Source organism: Tigriopus californicus, chromosome 1, assembly GCF_007210705.1.
Source record: "Tigriopus californicus strain San Diego chromosome 1, Tcal_SD_v2.1, whole genome shotgun sequence".
Lineage (NCBI taxonomy): Eukaryota > Metazoa > Arthropoda > Copepoda > Harpacticoida > Harpacticidae > Tigriopus > Tigriopus californicus.
The window spans coordinates 12,443,674-12,462,098 of NC_081440.1; the positions used below are offsets into that span (position 1 = coordinate 12,443,674).

An 18,425-nucleotide genomic window follows, 5' to 3' on the forward strand; every position below is an offset into this window, starting at 1 on the left:
TGACTTCGCGATTAAGTAGATTAATGTAGGGCATTAATGAAAAAATGTTGAAAGTTTGGGTAAGATAATTCCAACTTGAGTGATTAGGTTTTCTCCGCAGGCGGGATTCGAACCCACGCCCTCTGGGGAAGCATGTCGTGCCTCTATCGGGTACATTAGACCACTCGGCTACCATGGTTCAAAATTCAAAATTCTTATTGAACTTCATTCCCATATAATATCTGATCCAGTCATGAATTAGAGTTGGCGGAGCTGGCCTGTCCTTGAATGTAGGGTTGACTGGGAACTTTATGTTTTAAACTTGTCAAGTTATCCAAAAAATATATCCAAACCTACACATATTAAGAGGAAAGCCAATTGTTCTACCGGGTTCGCCATATTATCATCTACATATTGATTTCAATGGACGTAATAATGAAGTAGAACTCGCTCATAGTGAGTTGGAGAGCTTAAGACATAAAGTGAAAGTTGGATGGCATATATTGTAGAATTACATTTCTCAAATAACACCGCCTTTGACGGCCACGCGAAGCTTGTGTCTGTGGACAAAGTTGGCGAAAATCTTCTTCATGTTCCCATTGTTCATGCCTCACTGACTGATGCCTTCAGTTTGCCACCATTGTTCCTACATTGTTGTGGATGGAGGCACAGGTCTTGATCTGCACATGACCCCAGATGTTGAAATCCAGGGGATTCAGGTTAGGGCTGTTTGAGGGCCAAACCAATTTCGCCCAGAATCCTCTGGAGCTCAATCTTTGTTCAAGGTAGGGCTGGACGTGGGGAATACCCTGATGGTGACATAGAGCTTATTAATAACGTCAGCCTGGTGTAATGGATGCCAAAACTAAGAAAAATTAGTACATTCTGTCATTTCTGCAATGGTCCTAATTGACCTTTTGCAATCCTGATGAACTTATGGGAGATATATGTCAGTTGTGACAGAACAATCGACTTGTACAGAGTCAACATGTTGATACTATCTCTGAACTCTTTTTAATCAAAAAAGCTTTTGAACGTTTTTGTTGTTGTGAATTTTAATTCAAACGGTATCAGATTTGCTTTTTTCGGTGGCTTGCAGCTAGTGATAGTCACTAGGCGTAGTCTTGTCACCCCCAAAGATAGTTCCTGGAACAATTGGTAAAACTTTTGAACGTAAATAGAGAAAAATAGTTACTTTAGTCTCTAGGAGAAAATAGGGAAATGAATTCATGTTTGTTTTTTATTTCAGGTAATCTAACCAAAGAAGAGTTCAATAAGATGAAGCAGGAGTTGGAGGCCGAATATTTGGCCACTTTCAAAAAGACCGTGGCTATGCACGAGACGTTTTTGTGTCGGTTAGCCGCGCATCCAGTATTCCGTTTCGATCGAAACCTTCACATTTTCCTCGAGTTTGACAAAGAACTCAATGTTCGCGGCAAGAACAAGAAGGAGAAATTGGCTGAAATATGGTCATCCTTCCACAAGTCCGGCGATGAGTTGTTATTGGGCAACACTCTCAAAGATGTTGATGAGTTCTTTGAGAACGAGCGTAACTTCATACTCGATTATCAAAATCAGTTGCGCGACTCCACCATCAAATCTGATAAAATGATATTGTTGCAAAAATATCTGGCAGACAACTACATCAAGATCTCCCAAGGTATGACTGAGCTCTCTTCCCTAAATGATGCAGATTTGGCCGGTTTCCTGGTGAAAGTGGCCGAGGCCTTGGAAAAAATGCGTCGCATTGATGGCCGCGTCGCCAGCGATCAGGATCTGAAATTAGCAGACACGCTGCGTTATCACATGCGCGACACAAACGCTGCCAAAGACTTGTTGTATCGGCGACTCCGATGCTTGGCTAATTACGAGAACGCCAACAAGAATTTGGAGAAAGCCCGTACTCGAAACCGGGAGGTGAATGTGGCTGAAAACCTTCAAACCGAGGCTTGTCAACGATTCGAAAACATTTCGGCCAAAGCCAAGGATGAACTCAAGCTGTTGCGAACGCGTCGGGTGGCTGCTTTTCAGAAGAGCCTCACGGAGTTGGCCGAATTGGAGCTCAAGCACTCCAAGGCTCATGCCCAAATGTTAAGGACCACGATTTCGGCCTTGAAGGCCGACCTTTAGAGGATCTTCAAATTCATTCCTGCCCATCGTGATATCCCAAGTACGCAGCGTAAAGCCCTTATGATTATCATCAAGATCCTCCATCTCCGATATCCCCCCCTGAGGGATGGCATCGGGAATGAGTCTACAGATATGTTATTTTTTCTACAAATGTCTATTTGAGTTCATTTTTCAACAACTATTGCAATATATGATTAATAGATGACCAAAACAAGCACGGCGGAAATGCTTGCCTTTAGTCCAAGTATTTACACAAGTAAGTCATAACCAGAAAGATGTACACGGATGGGAACAAGACTCGACTCATTCGATCCAATCTTCGGACAAAAGTCAGATCTCGAACTGAGGAAGGTCGATGTCGATAGGCTTTGACGGCTTCATTTGAGGTACTACCCAAATCCTCGCGGAACAATTTCTGCAAGCATTTAGAAAGATTTGGCTTTTTTAGTGAGCAACTCAACCGAGTGTCCTGAAGGAAAGCATTCACCTTTTCAAAGATTCCGCTTGAAATCGATCGAGCATCCTCCAAAGATTCGGCCATACTCAAATCCGTAGCGCGAAATGGACTTGAAGCTGAGCATTTTTGGCAGCATTGACTCTCGACTTGGATCAGTGATGAGCTTGCCAAATTAGGGGTTTGGTTGTTGTGGTGGTGGTGGTGATGATGGGTGTGGCTCAAGGTGGAAGATAGCCGGCAACTGCTTCCAGCTTGAGCCTCGTACCGTTGCAGCTCGTTCTGGAAGTCAATTGGAATGAATGCGGTTCGCCTTCATGAGTGGTGCCAAATGCAATTCTTAGTGCAACACTGTTTTATCACACAAGATTAAGGTAGATGTAATTTTCAATCGCAACTTAAAGTCTCACATGTATATAACGAAGAAGAAAAAAAATTGATAGGGTTTAACTCTGTTAAAAGAACGGCTTCTTGATCATACAAGAATAATCTTGTTGAACTCCCTCGTTACGAAGGTTGATGATCTAAAAAACTAATATGATAGGACAAGAACATCGGCTAAATTACCTTTAATCCCAACAAAAGTAACGAGTGTAATTAAAAATTTAAAATACGATAGCTTTAACTTTACTGGCCCTAATTTTTTTAATCCAATTCCCCAAGAATTAAGAAACTTTCAATGTGCAGATGGCTCAATTGACACAGTTTTTAAATTTAAAACAAAACTTGACATGTTTCTTTCCGAATTACCAGACCAACCAACTCTGTATGGCCTCACACGACCCGCAAACTCAAATTCAATTGCTGACCAAACATCTTTTTGATATTATATATTGACTCCCATTTAGATAATTTTATTGCGTAAACTTTATACATATGAAAAGTAAGCCAATATATGTACTATATTGGTTGATGTTTTGTCGAAAAAAAAATAACTTGATTTGATCAATTACGACGGCAACCATTTGGAAAGTGAAGTAAAATCAAAGCACTGAAAAGTCAAGTTTAGCACCCTGATTTTGGGTTTGGTTGTCGGATTACATCGAGGAAGAGCAGAGATAAACATCACGCCCAAAGTGCACCTTGAGCTAAAAAATGTTTTTCATAATTGAAAAGATGCGTTGCAAAATGGAAAAAAATGCTATTTCTTATTGCTTTGACATTGTTTGACTGTCATGGCTCAATATCTTAAAACTGTTTTCAATCAAGCAAATGATCTGAGATAACTGAAAATTTCATTCAGGCACGGCGCAGTATGGTTGGGTATCTTGTCTATAAGGTTTTACTACATTGAGTCGTGTTAAGTACTTGTTTTCGTGGTAGTTTGAATTACTTCACAAGCTCTATTGCTACTGCATATTGATTGCTTATCTTAGAGACTGTTCCAAGATTGACGTTCCCCCAAGAGGGACCTGGCATTGCATTGTAATTGAAAATGGAATTGCTTGATTGCAATTGCATTGCCAATTAATGGTTATTCATCGCATTTGAAAGCAAAGCAATTATGACCGTGATTAGTTACATTTCAGCTGATGTGAGTAAGACGTTCTACTCAAAAATTACGATTTCAATTTGATCTGTCATTGATTGTATATTATGATAAATCCATGAAATGGACCTAGATTTGGGTGCATTTGCGTATCCTCCGAACTTGACCTTTTTGTTCTTGTTTTTGATTCTGTTCACAGACTAGTCAAAAGAAAGAAATGATGCCCAAATTGGACGTTCAAAAATGAATGTCATTGAAAAATGATTCGAAAGTACTCATGACTTGAGCTTGAAATTCGAGAAATTGTAATCAATTACCCTCGAAACCAACGTGTTCACATGAATCAATTATGTAATTAACATAGACAAGTCCTTGGGTCGTCAAGATGGTATTTTTGTGGACTTCCTTACTGCTACTGGGATTGGAATCCCAGCAGTTAATGGAGCCAAAAAATTGACGCACCTCAATGTTTTGTTCAATTCTACACTGCAGTCTCAGTGGTAGGTAGATTCATATTCTCGACATGAGGAGCCCTTCCACAACATGTGTGGTCAGTTTATTTACCTGAAAGGCGAAGGTCTCCTTCTGTTTCGTGCGGAGACGGGTTCGTTTCCGACCAAGGTATTGAATGATGACCAATTGGAAGCACGTGCCCGAGATCATCAGGAATGTGATGAGGTGCCAAGTCTCCACAGCTGTGATCTCGTGAATGAAGCCCTGATCCTCGTGTTTCGACGTCAGGAAGCAATTGAAAAAAGTGACGAAGGCCAGGACAGTACGTAAAAGACAAGAGGTCTGAAGGTCGATCCAAAACGTCATCAAGGCCCACGAGACGAGTACGAAATCCGGAAAGAACACGGTTAGAAAGAAATCCGACAAATTGCGGTTGAACACGAACTTGGCCTGAAGACAACTATGGTTGGCTGAAAATTGTGCAAAAAGGTAAAAAGAGCATATTAGACCCTGAAAACACGTGGTTTAAGTATGGTCATGATTTTTCAAACGATTACGAGTCAGCCGGTCATTGGTTGTGTTTGAGAAGACCACCGGAAGGGCCTGAAAGCATTCGCGGTCGGTCGTCATCATCTCGAAATCCAAGACAATATCAAGGGCACACAGTGGAAAATAATGAAGCCCTAGCTCAGAAGAAGCCGGAAGATGGCTAGATTTCTTTCTTCACTTATTTATGCCCTATTACCTCGCTTAGATCTTGGGGAAAGGAGAAAGCCGCCAGACCAAAGCTGCCACCCTCGCCAACACCAACACTACCAGCTAGTTAGAGGCAAGTCATTTATCCTTGGTGCCATAGCATTCAAGGATAAATCTTTCATTAGCATATATGCATCTGGTTAACTAGTCCAAAAAGGCACTCTTTCGACATGTTTTTGGCCCTTGTAAACACTCGTGCCAAGAGCGTTGAAGGACGGGAGGCTTGAAGCACCTTTCAAGTCATTGAAGGCTTGCAAAATTGGTATACGGAGCTAAACGAGCAAGGCTTTTTTTCTTCAATATTTGGTTGATCTCAAGTTAGAAAACGTAGTCAGGAGTTAGGAGAGAAAAATATGCCGTTTAGAGAGCTCTCCTTTGAAATGAGTCATAGCATCTATCGTAGTACATGTACAGGATCCTACGGCGTCCAATTTAGACCTCATTAATTTGTACGACATGATCATTGAGAGATTTGTGAAAAGCGCAGATTTAAGTAACGTAGAAAGTCTCTCGTTTACCTTGGTTCAAGTTCAGAGACAGTTGAGCCTGAAATTAGGCGTAAACATCCCTTTATTTCTGTTTGGTTGGATCATCTAATGAAGTACCAGGTTTAGTGGAAAAAAAATTAGTCGATGACGGCCACTCGCCGTTTGCCTCAAAAATATACTAACCTTGAAGAAAGAACTCACGGACCCTCATTTGCTCTTCTTCTTAAGCAGATCTCTAACGAGCAGACAAGCAAGTAGTTCAATGTTAGGGGTGAAACAAAAGCGTTTGATGTACGCGCTCAATTGACTTTCGGGCTCTTGAGGAGTGCGAAAGCGGCCTTTATGCTCTGTTTGGCCTTCTACAAGTAGCTTCTATGCTCAAGAACGAGAAGGGCCGAGTATCAGTTGGTACAAAGTGAGGACGACAAGCAAGCCACCAAGAAAGGAATGGCATGACATCACAAAAAAACGTGCATAAGACGCAAAAGACAAATCGATTCAATGTTCAATTGTCCTTTTGTTTGTTGAAAACTAAAAAAATGGAAAGCTGTCGAGGTTGTACTCACCCCGTCCAAAATATTCCGTCCGAAGAGCGAGACAGTCTTCAATGGTTAATGATTGGAAGTTATGGTTCAGACGAGAGGGCGACTCATCTGGATCTCCGGTTTGAGCTCTTAACTCTGATCCAATGAACCTTCCCTTACGCTTCCATTGCCACATGATATCTTTGGTCGAATGAGATACTGTAAGAAGTACTTATAAAATAGCTTCCATGTTAAAATTTTAAGACATTTGTAAGTCAATTTACCACTTTCAGCAGACATGAAACAATGAATCTTGTCAAAAGGAAACTGAACAACACTTGAGCTCTGACATTCCAAATGACCATCCATTCTAAGTGGAATCAACGATTGAATTAGCTTTTCGGTCTGTTATAAACCAGATTCGTCTCACCTGGTTGACATCCAAACACTTCCATTAACGAAGATCTTCAAGGAATGCTTGGATCCGTTCTCGACCCAATTCGAGCCTTGGGTCATTTTTTGAAAGTACAATTGGGGAATCCAGAGACTGTTCAAGTGGTTGATGCCATTCAGATACGAGTACCTCTGGTTCCCCACGTGGATCAAGCGTGGATCAAACCAGGATTGGCGAAATTCCAGTGAGATCGACAACTACGATGAAAAAGAAGTGGCTTCAATCATTGCAAAGGTCAGCAAGGTGAGGGTGGTATATGTCAAAATAAGTCAGGTAGCCTTGAAAGTCTGTTCTAACCATCTGGCCTTGACACATGCGGTGCCCCATCAGCAAAGCTTTAATTAGGAAGCCACCGGTTAAGATCAAAATCATGACATTGTACTTAATTTCCAGACCCATTCCTCCCGAAATAAAGTTAATTCAAAGAATGGTGGCAACAGAGAGAATGACTAGAAAAACATTTCATGTTGAGAAAGGCCACCATTAAAAAGGGGGAAATCAAAGAACCCACCCTTATTTTTGGCTTTAGCGCGTGCCCTTCTTGGAACCTCAAACATTTTGGATGCAAATCCGTTGGGAACATTAAGTAATCCTCACTTGGAGTTGAAAGGGTGCTGCTTCTTGACTTCAAGTTGCACCCCCATTTCGAAATAATTGATTTTCTCAGTCCATGGTTAAAAGGATTCAATGGTTGATAACAGACGGTGCCGGTTAAGGCCATATTAGACTCAGAATCACCCAAAACTCGCCAAACTAGAACCTCAATGGATTGCTTTGGGCCATTGACAAATCTAATAGACATCTCCGAAGCCAAACATGGACCAATAAGATCCACGGCCTTTATCGCCATGAAAACTTGTCTAATTTCTTGGACATCGATGCTTCCTCGGGGATAGGCTTCAATAGCCGCGAGTCCTGTCGGTCCTTGGGCAAAACCCAAGGACAACCATTGACCATGTCCCAACCAACCCCGTGAGCAAAGACAAGAACATAAACAAGGCTTGACTTTGGGTTCATTCCATGATCACGACACATCCAATTCGAGGTGAAGTCGCAAGAAAATGGTCCACGTTCTTGGTCCATGAAAGAGTGGCCTTCGACGTAGTCTCCCGACTGGATATGTCTTCTTATTAGTGACGAGTTCCCTCTCAGATAATGCTGAAAGAGCTGCTTTTGGCGCAATTACCATGGACCAATAATCTTGGGTGGTGAAGGTTGATGCCAATGGGTTTGGATTGATCTTGTCACCATCGACATTGGGACAATCCCGTAGGGGAAACGAGCAAAGTTCCGAATGACAATGCGTGAACAACATGCATTAAGAATTTGGCTTCGAAAAGAAGAAGAAATGGGAGCATGGGAACGAAGGACCTACTAGGTGAGGAAATGGAGTCTTCTTTGTCTAGTAGCGAGTTGGAAAGGCAGGTCGAAAGTCAACCAATATCCATTAACAAAATCGGGATCATCACTGATTAGGCGTGACCAGGACTAAGGCACCTGATGGTTCATGACCATCACCATCCCTTCTTCCATCCATTGTTCCACCCCTTTTTGCGAACTCCCGACTTACAAAATCTTGTTGCCGCTTTCACTCAAAGTGGATCTCTAAACATTTCATGATATGAAACAAATTCATCATTACCAAAACGCTCGAAATAAAATCAGCATCCTTTCCAATTATTGCTTCAGAAACTAGTACCCAGACCTCAAGTATCCTATCTACACATATATTGATCCTAAATGAGACTCTCCGAGTCGATTGTAGAGATCCCTTTTGGGTCGCAGGCTAATGCGTTCGTTCGATCGTTTCCATTGCATTTTCATTTCCCCTTAGAGGATCCACACGTTGCAAAACATGGCCCTCCCCACCCTCGGTCCGTTCGTTCACTCGTTCGTTCATAATGTGGGCGAACCGAGATGATGAGAGGCAAAAATACCCATCGCTTGTCTATTTCGAAGCGGTATCTTGATTAGGTCCGTACATAACGATGGAGATGGGGTGGGGGGAAAAGGTTCGTCCAGTGCATTGCCGAGTACTTACCCTGGGATGGATATCGGAATAGCGTTGCAAATCCAACGAAATCACCGTTAAGCTAGTATTGATTAGTAAAGGTCCTAAAATAGAGAGCAAACATGACGATGGCCCCTTGGGTCAGATGGGAGATTTGGTCGAGTTACCAACAGATGGAGGAAGTTCTCGCTTGTCGTAGCGTTGTCCATGGACCAAATGGTCCAGAATCTCCTTATCCGACAGGTCGTGATACCGCCACCATTTCCAGGATGTTGGCCTAACCCCATCCGGGGGAAGGTCCCGCCCTGGAAACGCCCCATTTCCAATGGGTGGACGAGGTAGGCTCGGGTCCAAGTTATTTTGATGTCCTGGCATCTGGGGCGGAGCCCCATGCAGTGAGCCATACCTGGAAGAGGAGCGAGAATCGATTAACTACAAAGTGGATCCGGGAGCCCACATGTGTGAATGAGGGTGAGGCTCTTATTAATGCCGAATGAGTCCGAGGACACTCTTTGAATGGAATCAAAGAAACGCTTCCTTTCACGAGTTCTCGCTTGCGCCATCTAAGATACACATACCCACGTATATGACGTGGCCGAGGCACTATTTGGCCGGTCCCAGGCCCAAAATGAGAGATTAGCATCTGTTTAGTCAAAGGATGAGAGAGAGACAGATAAATCCATTAATAATGGCTGTGAGCCCTGGTGGGAAGTCTTCGAAAAGGACTCCTCAAGCCAGATCCTGTCGTCCAGTGGAATTCAAATCTTTGTATTACTCAACTCTAACCAAAGGGTCGTAAGAAGTAAGAGAAACCCGAAATTGCCGAGTTGTTTCCCTCCAGAGTTACAACTAACCTTCGGTGACTTGAAGGTCTCTCTTGGGATCCTAGCCCTAGCCCTAGTCTGATCTGCCTAGAGCGCTGGGCGAGGCTGTAGCCCCCCTTCCAAATGCTCGCTTATACCCGGAAGGCAAAAAGTGTGATGAATTAATTATGTAAATGCGTGGTCTGCAACACCAGCGTTCCAAAGGGACATTTATTTGGTTCCCGATTAATAAGAAGAACGAAAAGAACATCGTATGGAGACCTCAGCTATTTCAAAGGGTCTGTCCTTTTTGAAAGCGTTTCATATTGCAGTTGGACGGGATACAAAGTCAAGGTCTCATTGCGCATGGTCAAATGACCCCGCAAGTTTTTGCCCTATTTCCCAATTCTAGGGACCAATGGTGACTATTTCCGTCGTCCCGGTCACTTTGGTGGGCCGAAGAATAATGGGAGAGAGAGGACTGGCCATAATTGTAAGCACTGAAGACTTTTTCTTCTCTTTTCAAGGTGGAATTATGTTTTTCCACTAAGTCGTGATTTGTCGCCCCAAATTACAAGACGAATGTACCGATTTGTCAAGGACACATTGACATGGGAGAGTTGGACCTAATCTGAACATAATTGGATCAGATCGGCAAGGAAACCCTGCAAAAGGGTTGACCTAGGGTGCTCATGGGACTTGCTCAACTTTAGAAACGACCAGAAAATGACTAGCTAGACCCTTCATTTGTAATCAAGTTAATCTGAACGAGAGGCAGGAACCACCTTCAGATTGATTCAAATCATTCGAGGGCTCTTGGCGCAGTCTTGAAGGGGATTTTAGACCCCAAGTTTATTACGGAAGGCGATCTAAAGGAGATCTATCAAAAGTTGGAACCTCCTCAAAGGTACTGTGGGGTACGTGTTGTACGAGAGCCAGAGAGCCAGAGAGTGTGTTCCAAGAGACATCTTGATAATCCAGCATCCTAATGATTGCCAGTGAAAAGATATGGAACTGGTCCTCGTCAGGTATCCTTTGATGGTGATGATTGACGTATTGTAAAGTCATGTACTTTATCGAACGATGCCGAATGGGACCCTTTCACGGTTCGATGGGCCAGTTTAATCCCTAATTCAAGGCCTACCCGTCCCCCTGATCACGTTTCTGGGTCAGTAAACAGCCATATTATTTGGTCCGAAGGGTACAGAGGCGTATCTGACTTCCTCGCTAAATCCTTATGTGAGTGTTAATCAAATTATGGCATGGGAGGGCCAAGGGTTGTTGGTTTAGGAAAATCTACATGCTGACCTGATTCCCAGAACAGTCTTTCCGGAGGAATATTTGTTCCAAATGCCACGTTCTTGCTGATTCAATCGATTTGAATATTCACTCACCAAAGGGAATCGAAATGCAATTCTACAATCCCACGTTAAGAAAATTACTCTCGTAACAGAAAACTTTCGACGTTTGTTCCCGAATCTAGATGAGGGTGCAGATTTATCAAATAAATGACAATATTTTAAGTAACATGAGGCAAAATAGCGGTCTAAGATGCAGCGAGAACAGGCACGATGCCCCAGGTGTCGAGGGTTCAAAACCCGGTGCCGGAAGTAACCCTTTCAGGATATAAGTCAGACTAGGACAAGTTTTTGACTAAAATTCCCGATCAACCTTACATTCAAGGTTTAGCCAGATTGGTCAACTCTAATTCGTTGGTCGATCAAATAATAGGTATAGATAAAAGTTAAATAAAATGAATAACTGTCTCGTCTTGAACTTCTGGGATTCCAATCCCAGTGTCGGTAAGGAATTCCGCAAAAAGAAAAACAATCAATGTCAGTTTTCATGATTATTCTCGAGCACATGGAATATCTTTTGTTTTCATTTTGAAATATCGAGAATGTTGAGGTTCACCAATTGTATTCGTTCACATCGCAGATAAATCTTCCCGACAACATGTTCCAAGCAAATGACTTCAAGGCCATTTATGAGGCGCTTGAGGCCTTTGAAGTGACCTTTCAAGAAATATGGAACCAAAAGCGGAGGGTCTAAATGAACTGACTCGCTTCAGAGGGCATGTTTTGCATATGGCAGTGACAGTTTCTTGGGATCCCACAAGAAATGCGAGTCCTCCTACCAACATCACCACTACTACTACAACAACTACCACAACGGAGAAGTAGTACTCCATTGCACTCGGGTATTATTCCATTCCGGAAGTTTTTTTCCTCCCTCTGTCTTTCCATGTGAGCTTGGAATCATAAGCCTCGAGATGGCGGTTTAAAATGCATGACATCTTGGTGGGTTCTTGTCCTTTTGGGTGGAACAAAGCCGAAATCCGGTCCAAAATGAATGTTGGTAATGACTTGACTTCTAGCTATCCAAATGAGTTTTCGCTTTAATCGAATTCAAATCAACGTTGTAAGTGGCCTGGAAATTGGTGAGACTTTTAGTATTCTACATATTTGCCATTTTCTGAGCAATTGTCCGGGTTTATACGATGAGTTAATTCAAGCAAAACCGACAGCATGTCACCAAGTTGGTAAAACAACTTGAAAATATATTGAATTACATCGATGCAGTGTCCGTTTGGATCAATTATGCCATCCAATCTCAAATGTGTCACATTAAGCAATGGGGCATAGAAGTGGTTGCATTTTGGAGTCTGCGGTGCAAAAAAGTGCCCTTCAAAGTTTGACCATTGATCTCCAAGTTTCCGATCTTTCCGATCTTTCCACGGAGACTTTTCGCGATCAATATCTGCGACATCACAATGATGGACCCAATAAAAGCGTTGCTGATGAAAAAGAGAAACAATTCCATTCTGAAGTGGCTCATTTATACTGATCTGCTCAACTTCCTTCATGTCAGACGTATCAGAAGACGACGAGCCACATCATCTTCGAGTCTCCCCAAAGACAGTCTCAAGATGGATCTCAAGAGCAAAATTAAGATCCAAGCTTAATGGTTGTATCCGATGAAAGTCATTCAACCTAAGAGCCAATCCGCTCCTTCCCATTGATTTTGTTTCGAATTTGAAAGGACCCAAACGATAGTTTGGGCTACTTTCGAAGGAGGGCGTTCCGAAGGAAAAGGATCGAAAGATGCACCTCATCTGACCCGGAATGGAACAGAAGCGCTGCCCCGCAAAAGGCCACAAAATGGTGATCAGAGCAGGAAAAGGCAGAAATGGAAATATGAGACATCTATTTGATGCTTTTGATGAGGGAAACTAGGTCAAGTTTATGGGATGATGCCTGTCCTCGCAAGTTCCAAAAATAAGACTCCCTCCCGTGAAGACCAACCAACGGGTTGGCCCACAAGAGAGCTAGCCGCCAATGGAATTGGAAAAGGAACAAGAGGGAAGACCTTCTTTTCGTACTCCTCTTTTCCCTCCTCTTCTCACTATCTCTTCATCCCAACCTTCAGGAATTGGAGATTCCACTTTTGTTGAGGCCATTTTGAGAGGTAGTCAATGTATCTGAAGATGATCCTTTATGTTTCTGATGATATATGCGAGGTCTGGCCTTTAGGCCGAACGACATGCACTTTAGCAGCGGGCTGAAGGCCAAAATCGGCATTGATTTCCGGTCTGGAGCAATTTTTTGGGCTTTGATTCCAAGTGTTGCCAGTAAATAATTGCTGACTGGGAGAAAAACTTTACTCATGTTAGTGATTTATTTGACACTTGGACACCTTTGGGTCTTTTTGCTCGATAGATTGGAAGAGTAATTTATTTAAGTTTTTGTCCCACTTCCTGCTCGAGATAAAAACTACAATCGACCGACCAGATGCTATGCTGGTGTGTTAAGAAATAGTATTTGTTTTCCCATCAATCTATTTTGAACAAATTGATTCAACAACAGTACGCATCTTTTGAGATATGAACACCAAAGCATTCCACTGGGCTATTTTTCTTTGTAGTGCAAGCATGTAAGAATTGTTCAGAATAACAAAAACTGCTATTTTTCCTAGATTTGTTCCATAACTAAAATTCCTTTTGCCCATTTGAGCATTCATTTTAAAGCTAAATTCATGTCACCAAATTCAATTAATTGATTCGGATCGGTCGATCCCTATTTATAATCTTGCAAAAAAGAAACCCCTTTATTGTTTGTGGTATTGTTCCCTTCGGCTCTGTTCTTCCTCCTGATCCCCATCAGTCGTCTTCCTCTTATTCCTCTTGAAGCTCTTGAAGGTGTTCCATCAACTGGAAAACAGTGGTCGAAAACACTCGAAATAGGCCACCAAAAGAACGGAAGACGGTTCCCGATGAATTATGATCATAGGTTTCAATTACACTATCGGCAGACGGTCCGAAAGGAATGCTATTTTCCAGTTTCACGGTAGGAACTTCACCCTTCTTTGATGGCTTTTCAGCTCCTCCTAAACACACAACCAAGATAAAAATGTCCACTGCGTTCCAATCCAAATTGAGTCCAAGGGTTTTTTCTTAGCTCCTGACCTAGTTGACACCTTGAAATCTTTGACATAATTTCCAATCAGGTGAGCAGAGGAGGATAAAACAGCTTTAGATCCCTCTTGCACCAATCCAATATCCCTTTCGGCGAACCTGGCCTTCTTATTTCTTGTTGTGTTCCCTCCCCCCTCTTCCACTTCTTCCTAATTTCAAAGGCTTACCCATTTTAGGGAAACAAAAGCCTTGTAAGTGTAGTTGATGTGCGTATAGCTGGCTGAATTGGCAAGGCTCTTCGTTTCCTCTATATTTGGAAAAGACCCCACTTGGTTTGATAAATATGTTCCAAATAGTCAAAGGCAAATGGGACAGACAAGACAGACGTGTTCCAAATGGAAGGAAGAGGAAAGCGAGAAGAAAGAGTTGTTCCACTTGTCAAACTGAGGAGACAAATGGACGGAGCGGACGAGAAATATTGAATAATAACCAAAACTGCTTCCGGAATAAGGGAGGGTTGAAGATCAGAAATTGTCTCCGTTCCATCCAAAAGTAGAGAACGGTCCGTTTGAAGAGGGTGGTAAACCATGACACGTCCCCTCTTGTTGTTTTCACGATATATGGCTATTTCCTTGGAACCGTCTCAATTCCCTTATGAATGAAACTCGTCAGACAGAAATGAACGTTCATTCATCAAAAGAGTACACAAGTCCTAGACGGAATAAGCTGAATTTGAACAATAAGTAATCTCATCACGTTCGAAGAATGGTGTTCCAAAATTATGAGGAACTTGAGCATTCATTCGCTCAGGAACAACCCCTGATTATGGTGTTGTCCCAATCTTGTTTTTGGAAAAAAATCGTTTTGAAGACAACCAGATTGAATTTGATCACACTCACCTCTGAGTGAATCAAAACCAGATTCATGATATGCAAGTGTGATGGTGTATCGAAGATTTTTTCTTCTTCCAAAACTAATTAGTCAACTATCAAGACAACTTGGATAGGACCTTATCACGCGTCATCCATTTAGACTATAGCTTTCCAAACGAAAATACCAACAAAGTTATGTCATGGAGAGAGACTACGCGTGGTAATGAGCGCAGTGTCCTGACATGACACATGTCCCTGGTTCGATTCGCCTTCGGAATTGTTTCTAAAGTGAACTTTTAGACGCTAACCAAACCCCTACATACCAATTATGAATCTGGCTCTAGCCCAATTGGATGGATGGCTTCATTGAGTGGGCGAGACTGGCTCAACCCTCCAAACATTGAAAAAGTTCCGCTTGGTCATTTTTGCGTATTTGGACCAAGTGATCATAGCTTTCACTCTACTTCAAGGGAACATCCTTATTTGACATAAATCAACCACATTTACTTCCCCTAAACAAAAAGGGGATTTGGGACTTCTCTCTATATACTTTTTGCTCCAAATGGTATTCTACGACTCTCTGGAGCTTTTTCGACCAGTACGGGTAACTCTCGGAAAGACTTGTTTACTGCTGATTTGAGACCCATCATCCCTCGTTCCAAAGTCGGAAGTGGGACTAATCCCCCAGGGGGTAAACACATCCGAGTTGGAACATTTTCTCACTTTTTCTTACACTATGCAAAAGAGAAGTAATTCAGCCTAAATGACATCAGTGACAAAATATGTTCCCTATGGCTTGGCCCGTTCTCGTCGAACAATGTGCCATTTCTCTGGGTTCCATTTCCAAGTCGTTGGGAACAATGCAAATTCCCGACCGTGAAGAGATGAGGGAAGAAAAAGTCCGTCGTAAACAAAATTAAGTCATGAGTTGAAATGGCGGAGGGAAAAAGTTCACCATGATCTCACAAGGAAGGCCGCTAGCTTTGATCCTAGCGACATTCGACAATTGAACTTTTGAATCTCATCCCTATCTACATAACCCTCGACTTGTCTACCACATCTCAGCTTAACTGCCAAATCACTCCTCTCCTGTAACTCTTTTTCAGTACAATTCCTAATTCCTGTTCCACTCTCATCACAGGCTGCACCAAGTTACAGCAAAATAAGTCCAAGAAATAATAGATTTGGTACTCACGGTAGGGTCTCTTCCGAAATGCCTTGTCCCAGGATGGCAAAAAGGCAAGCCAATTTGAGCACATCCAACATGTTCCAGGTCTAAACCTGAACTCCAAGATGGCTTTCACTTCGAAATTGACGTCATATTAGAAACGGGGAGGAGGGACATTTTCTTCTCGAGAACAGAGAGGCAACCGCATTCTGCGAGGCATTGAGCGGTAGCAGTTCTGATTAACTGAAAAAAGGGGAGAGGAGCCGGGGCAAGAACACGAGAGAAAAGCGGATTCCTTCAAAAGCCAAAAGACAGAAAGCGAACTCTCTTGAGCACAATCATTTGTTACTTGAAGGAAATTTTTGCGTCACACTTAAAGTCTGCTTTTGAATTTCGGTTTAAGACTTACTTTCGCCGACACCAATTATCATTAACGATATAGTTATCTGACGAAATGTTTACTTTGGGATTAGATTATGAAAAAGACGTGCTTGAAAGGTTTCTGAAAATTTTTGACCAAACTACCAAAGCATTGAGTCTAGGACCAAGACCTGGAAAATTGTTCTCTATATAAGTTGAAAAGTAGATTTACATTTCTTGAGAAGTCCCGAATATTTTGAAAATATCGTTGGAAAGTGCAAAACAATTAAAAGATAAGTGTTTTTGTGCCATCTTTTTCAAAACTTTTCATTTCTTTGGGTTAGAGTAGTCTTTTTTTTGGTTTGGTTTTTCACGAGCTTTTCTAACCGCTACAGGGAATGTAATCCACGGTACTATTAAAATGAAAGATTATAATTCGTCTATTTATTACCTCTTAATCATTCAGGCATTGCTAACAAAATCTTTCTTTCCAGATGACGTGAGTTCAAATAACGGTTGCCGGAAATCAACCTTTTGTCTCAATCGGCGGCGTTACGCTCCCAGCAACGGATAATAAGTTAGAAAAAGAAAACAAAATATTTTTCCGAATTCCAAATCATGGTTTACGCTCATTCAAAATTACGCCGGTTGCTTTTCCATGAAATCGCGGAAGCGGGTTTGAAATGTAAAGTTGAAAGAAGTTGACGGTCATACTACGGGCAAATCTTAATCCATCAATCGAAAATCGGGAAACGCATGAAAGAAAAACTTCTCATTTCAGCAAATGTTTGTTCAGAGTTCCTGGAATCTGGATTGCCTCGAACCAGTCTAATGAAACAAGTCATAAATATGTATCACTAATTCGTCTTGAAGTACGTTCAAATTTTACCCTAGGTCGTAAAACAAACCTAGGTAAGAAATTTACGAAGGACAATGAATTGAGAAAAAAAAACTTCAAAAGGTAGATTTCTCGAAAAGAAATATATGTGATAAAAAAACTCGATAGGGAGGGAAAGGAATCACGATACATGTAACACTTACAATAACGATTGAGCTAGTATCTCTTTGATTTACGCTTAAACAAATTGTCTTAATCTTTAGTTTGTTACTTGCAGGAGGCGACTTTTATCAATTTCGAAAATATATGAACCAACCAGAAAGGTCAATATTCAAATCACTCGCTAAGAAGCGCACGCACATCGCCAAATTTCTTCGCCAATGCCGTATGGCTTTCATTCTGGGACGTGACTCCCCTCTTCCCCGTTCCAACTCCCACTGAGAAGGAAATGACTGGGAGAAAAACTTCCATGCAAAAACCTCGAATCCCAAGACGATGACGAGTCCATCTGTCGGACGAGCCAGGAAATGGCTGAGGCCACTCCATCTTTTCAATTGAATCAGTCACGTACGTTTCAGACACCATCTGATGCACTTGCTTTCGTAAAGGTCTGGTTGTTTGTATTTACGCACTTGCGATGGTTTGATTAAACTCGTTCTTTAGGGCATAACTTATGACAGGAATATCAGCGAGAGCCTGGTCGCCCAAGAGGCCAATAGGAGGTAGCAGGTGTTGCCATTGTAGAAGCCCTTTGATCCCTTTGTCATCAATTGTTGTGGGATCGATTGCTTCACCTATCTGACAATCTCTTAATTCCACTTCGGATTTAACGCGTGGTTCACTTCCCACATTATTGCCGGACCCGTCACAATCACAATCCAACAATTCATGAGTTTCACAATCGACATTAGGTTGGAAGGAAAATAAGTCCTTCAGATCAGTTTGCGAAAAATGAAACTGAGTGCTCTTCCCGTCCATCAAGCCACCGCCAAGGCCTTGCTTAGTGATCTGTCTCTGAAATATTTTCTCCTCAATGGTTCCAGATGTGGCCAAACGGTAGACTAACACGGGGCGCTTCTGTCCATCACGCCAAACTCGGGCCATGGCTGAAATGAAAGCGATATTTAGCCTTTAGTTTTGAAGTCTTAAGACTCCGTTGGTCATTGAAGAAAGTGCGCTTTTCGAAGTACAATTAATCTATTTTTTATTTATCTTCTTTTTTTTTGGGGGGG

The 18,425-nt window shown here is 42.1% G+C and overlaps 3 protein-coding genes across 3 annotated transcripts in view; 1 reads left to right on the plus strand and 2 right to left on the minus strand.

The window, feature by feature from the left end:
* Window positions 1-2,324, plus strand: part of LOC131877541 (sorting nexin-6-like) — a 2,886-nt gene extending 562 nt beyond the window's left edge. The window contains exon 2 of the mRNA XM_059223245.1: window positions 1,229-2,324. Coding sequence (XP_059079228.1) covers window positions 1,229-2,109 — 881 coding nt within the window. The 3' untranslated portion in view covers window positions 2,110-2,324. The remainder of the gene's footprint in view (window positions 1-1,228) is intronic.
* LOC131877520 (glutamate-gated chloride channel subunit beta-like) lies at window positions 2,251-16,224 on the minus strand. The gene is made up of 9 exons (XM_059223214.1): window positions 16,023-16,224; window positions 8,906-9,144; window positions 8,769-8,842; window positions 6,704-6,924; window positions 6,558-6,643; window positions 6,316-6,492; window positions 4,617-4,975; window positions 2,597-2,845; window positions 2,251-2,524 (listed from the first exon to the last, which is right to left on the minus strand). Exons 1-9 carry the CDS (start codon window positions 16,091-16,093, stop codon window positions 2,345-2,347), a joined length of 1,656 nt encoding a protein of 551 aa, XP_059079197.1. The 5' UTR covers window positions 16,094-16,224; the 3' UTR covers window positions 2,251-2,344.
* Window positions 16,225-17,317: 1,093 nt separating this feature from the next.
* The window catches only part of LOC131877510 (DNA repair and recombination protein RAD54B-like), a 3,719-nt gene continuing 2,611 nt past the window's right edge, over window positions 17,318-18,425 (minus strand). The window contains exon 4 of the mRNA XM_059223202.1: window positions 17,318-18,299. Within this exon, the coding sequence (XP_059079185.1) occupies window positions 17,818-18,299 (482 nt within the window). The 3' untranslated portion in view covers window positions 17,318-17,817. The remainder of the gene's footprint in view (window positions 18,300-18,425) is intronic.

Excerpts from the sequence above, each read along its gene's own strand:
- LOC131877520 (XM_059223214.1), bottom strand. The coding sequence starts at position 16,093 with ATGTTGGATGTGCTCAAATTGGCTTGCCTTTTTGCCATCCTGGGACAA. Across the intron at positions 6,925-8,768 it reads ATTCCGATATCCATCCCAGG|TTGTCGATCTCACTGGAATT; the intron begins GTAAGTACTCGG and ends TTTTCATCGTAG. Across the intron at positions 4,976-6,315 it reads GACGGAATATTTTGGACGGG|CCAACCATAGTTGTCTTCAG; the intron begins GTGAGTACAACC and ends CACAATTTTCAG.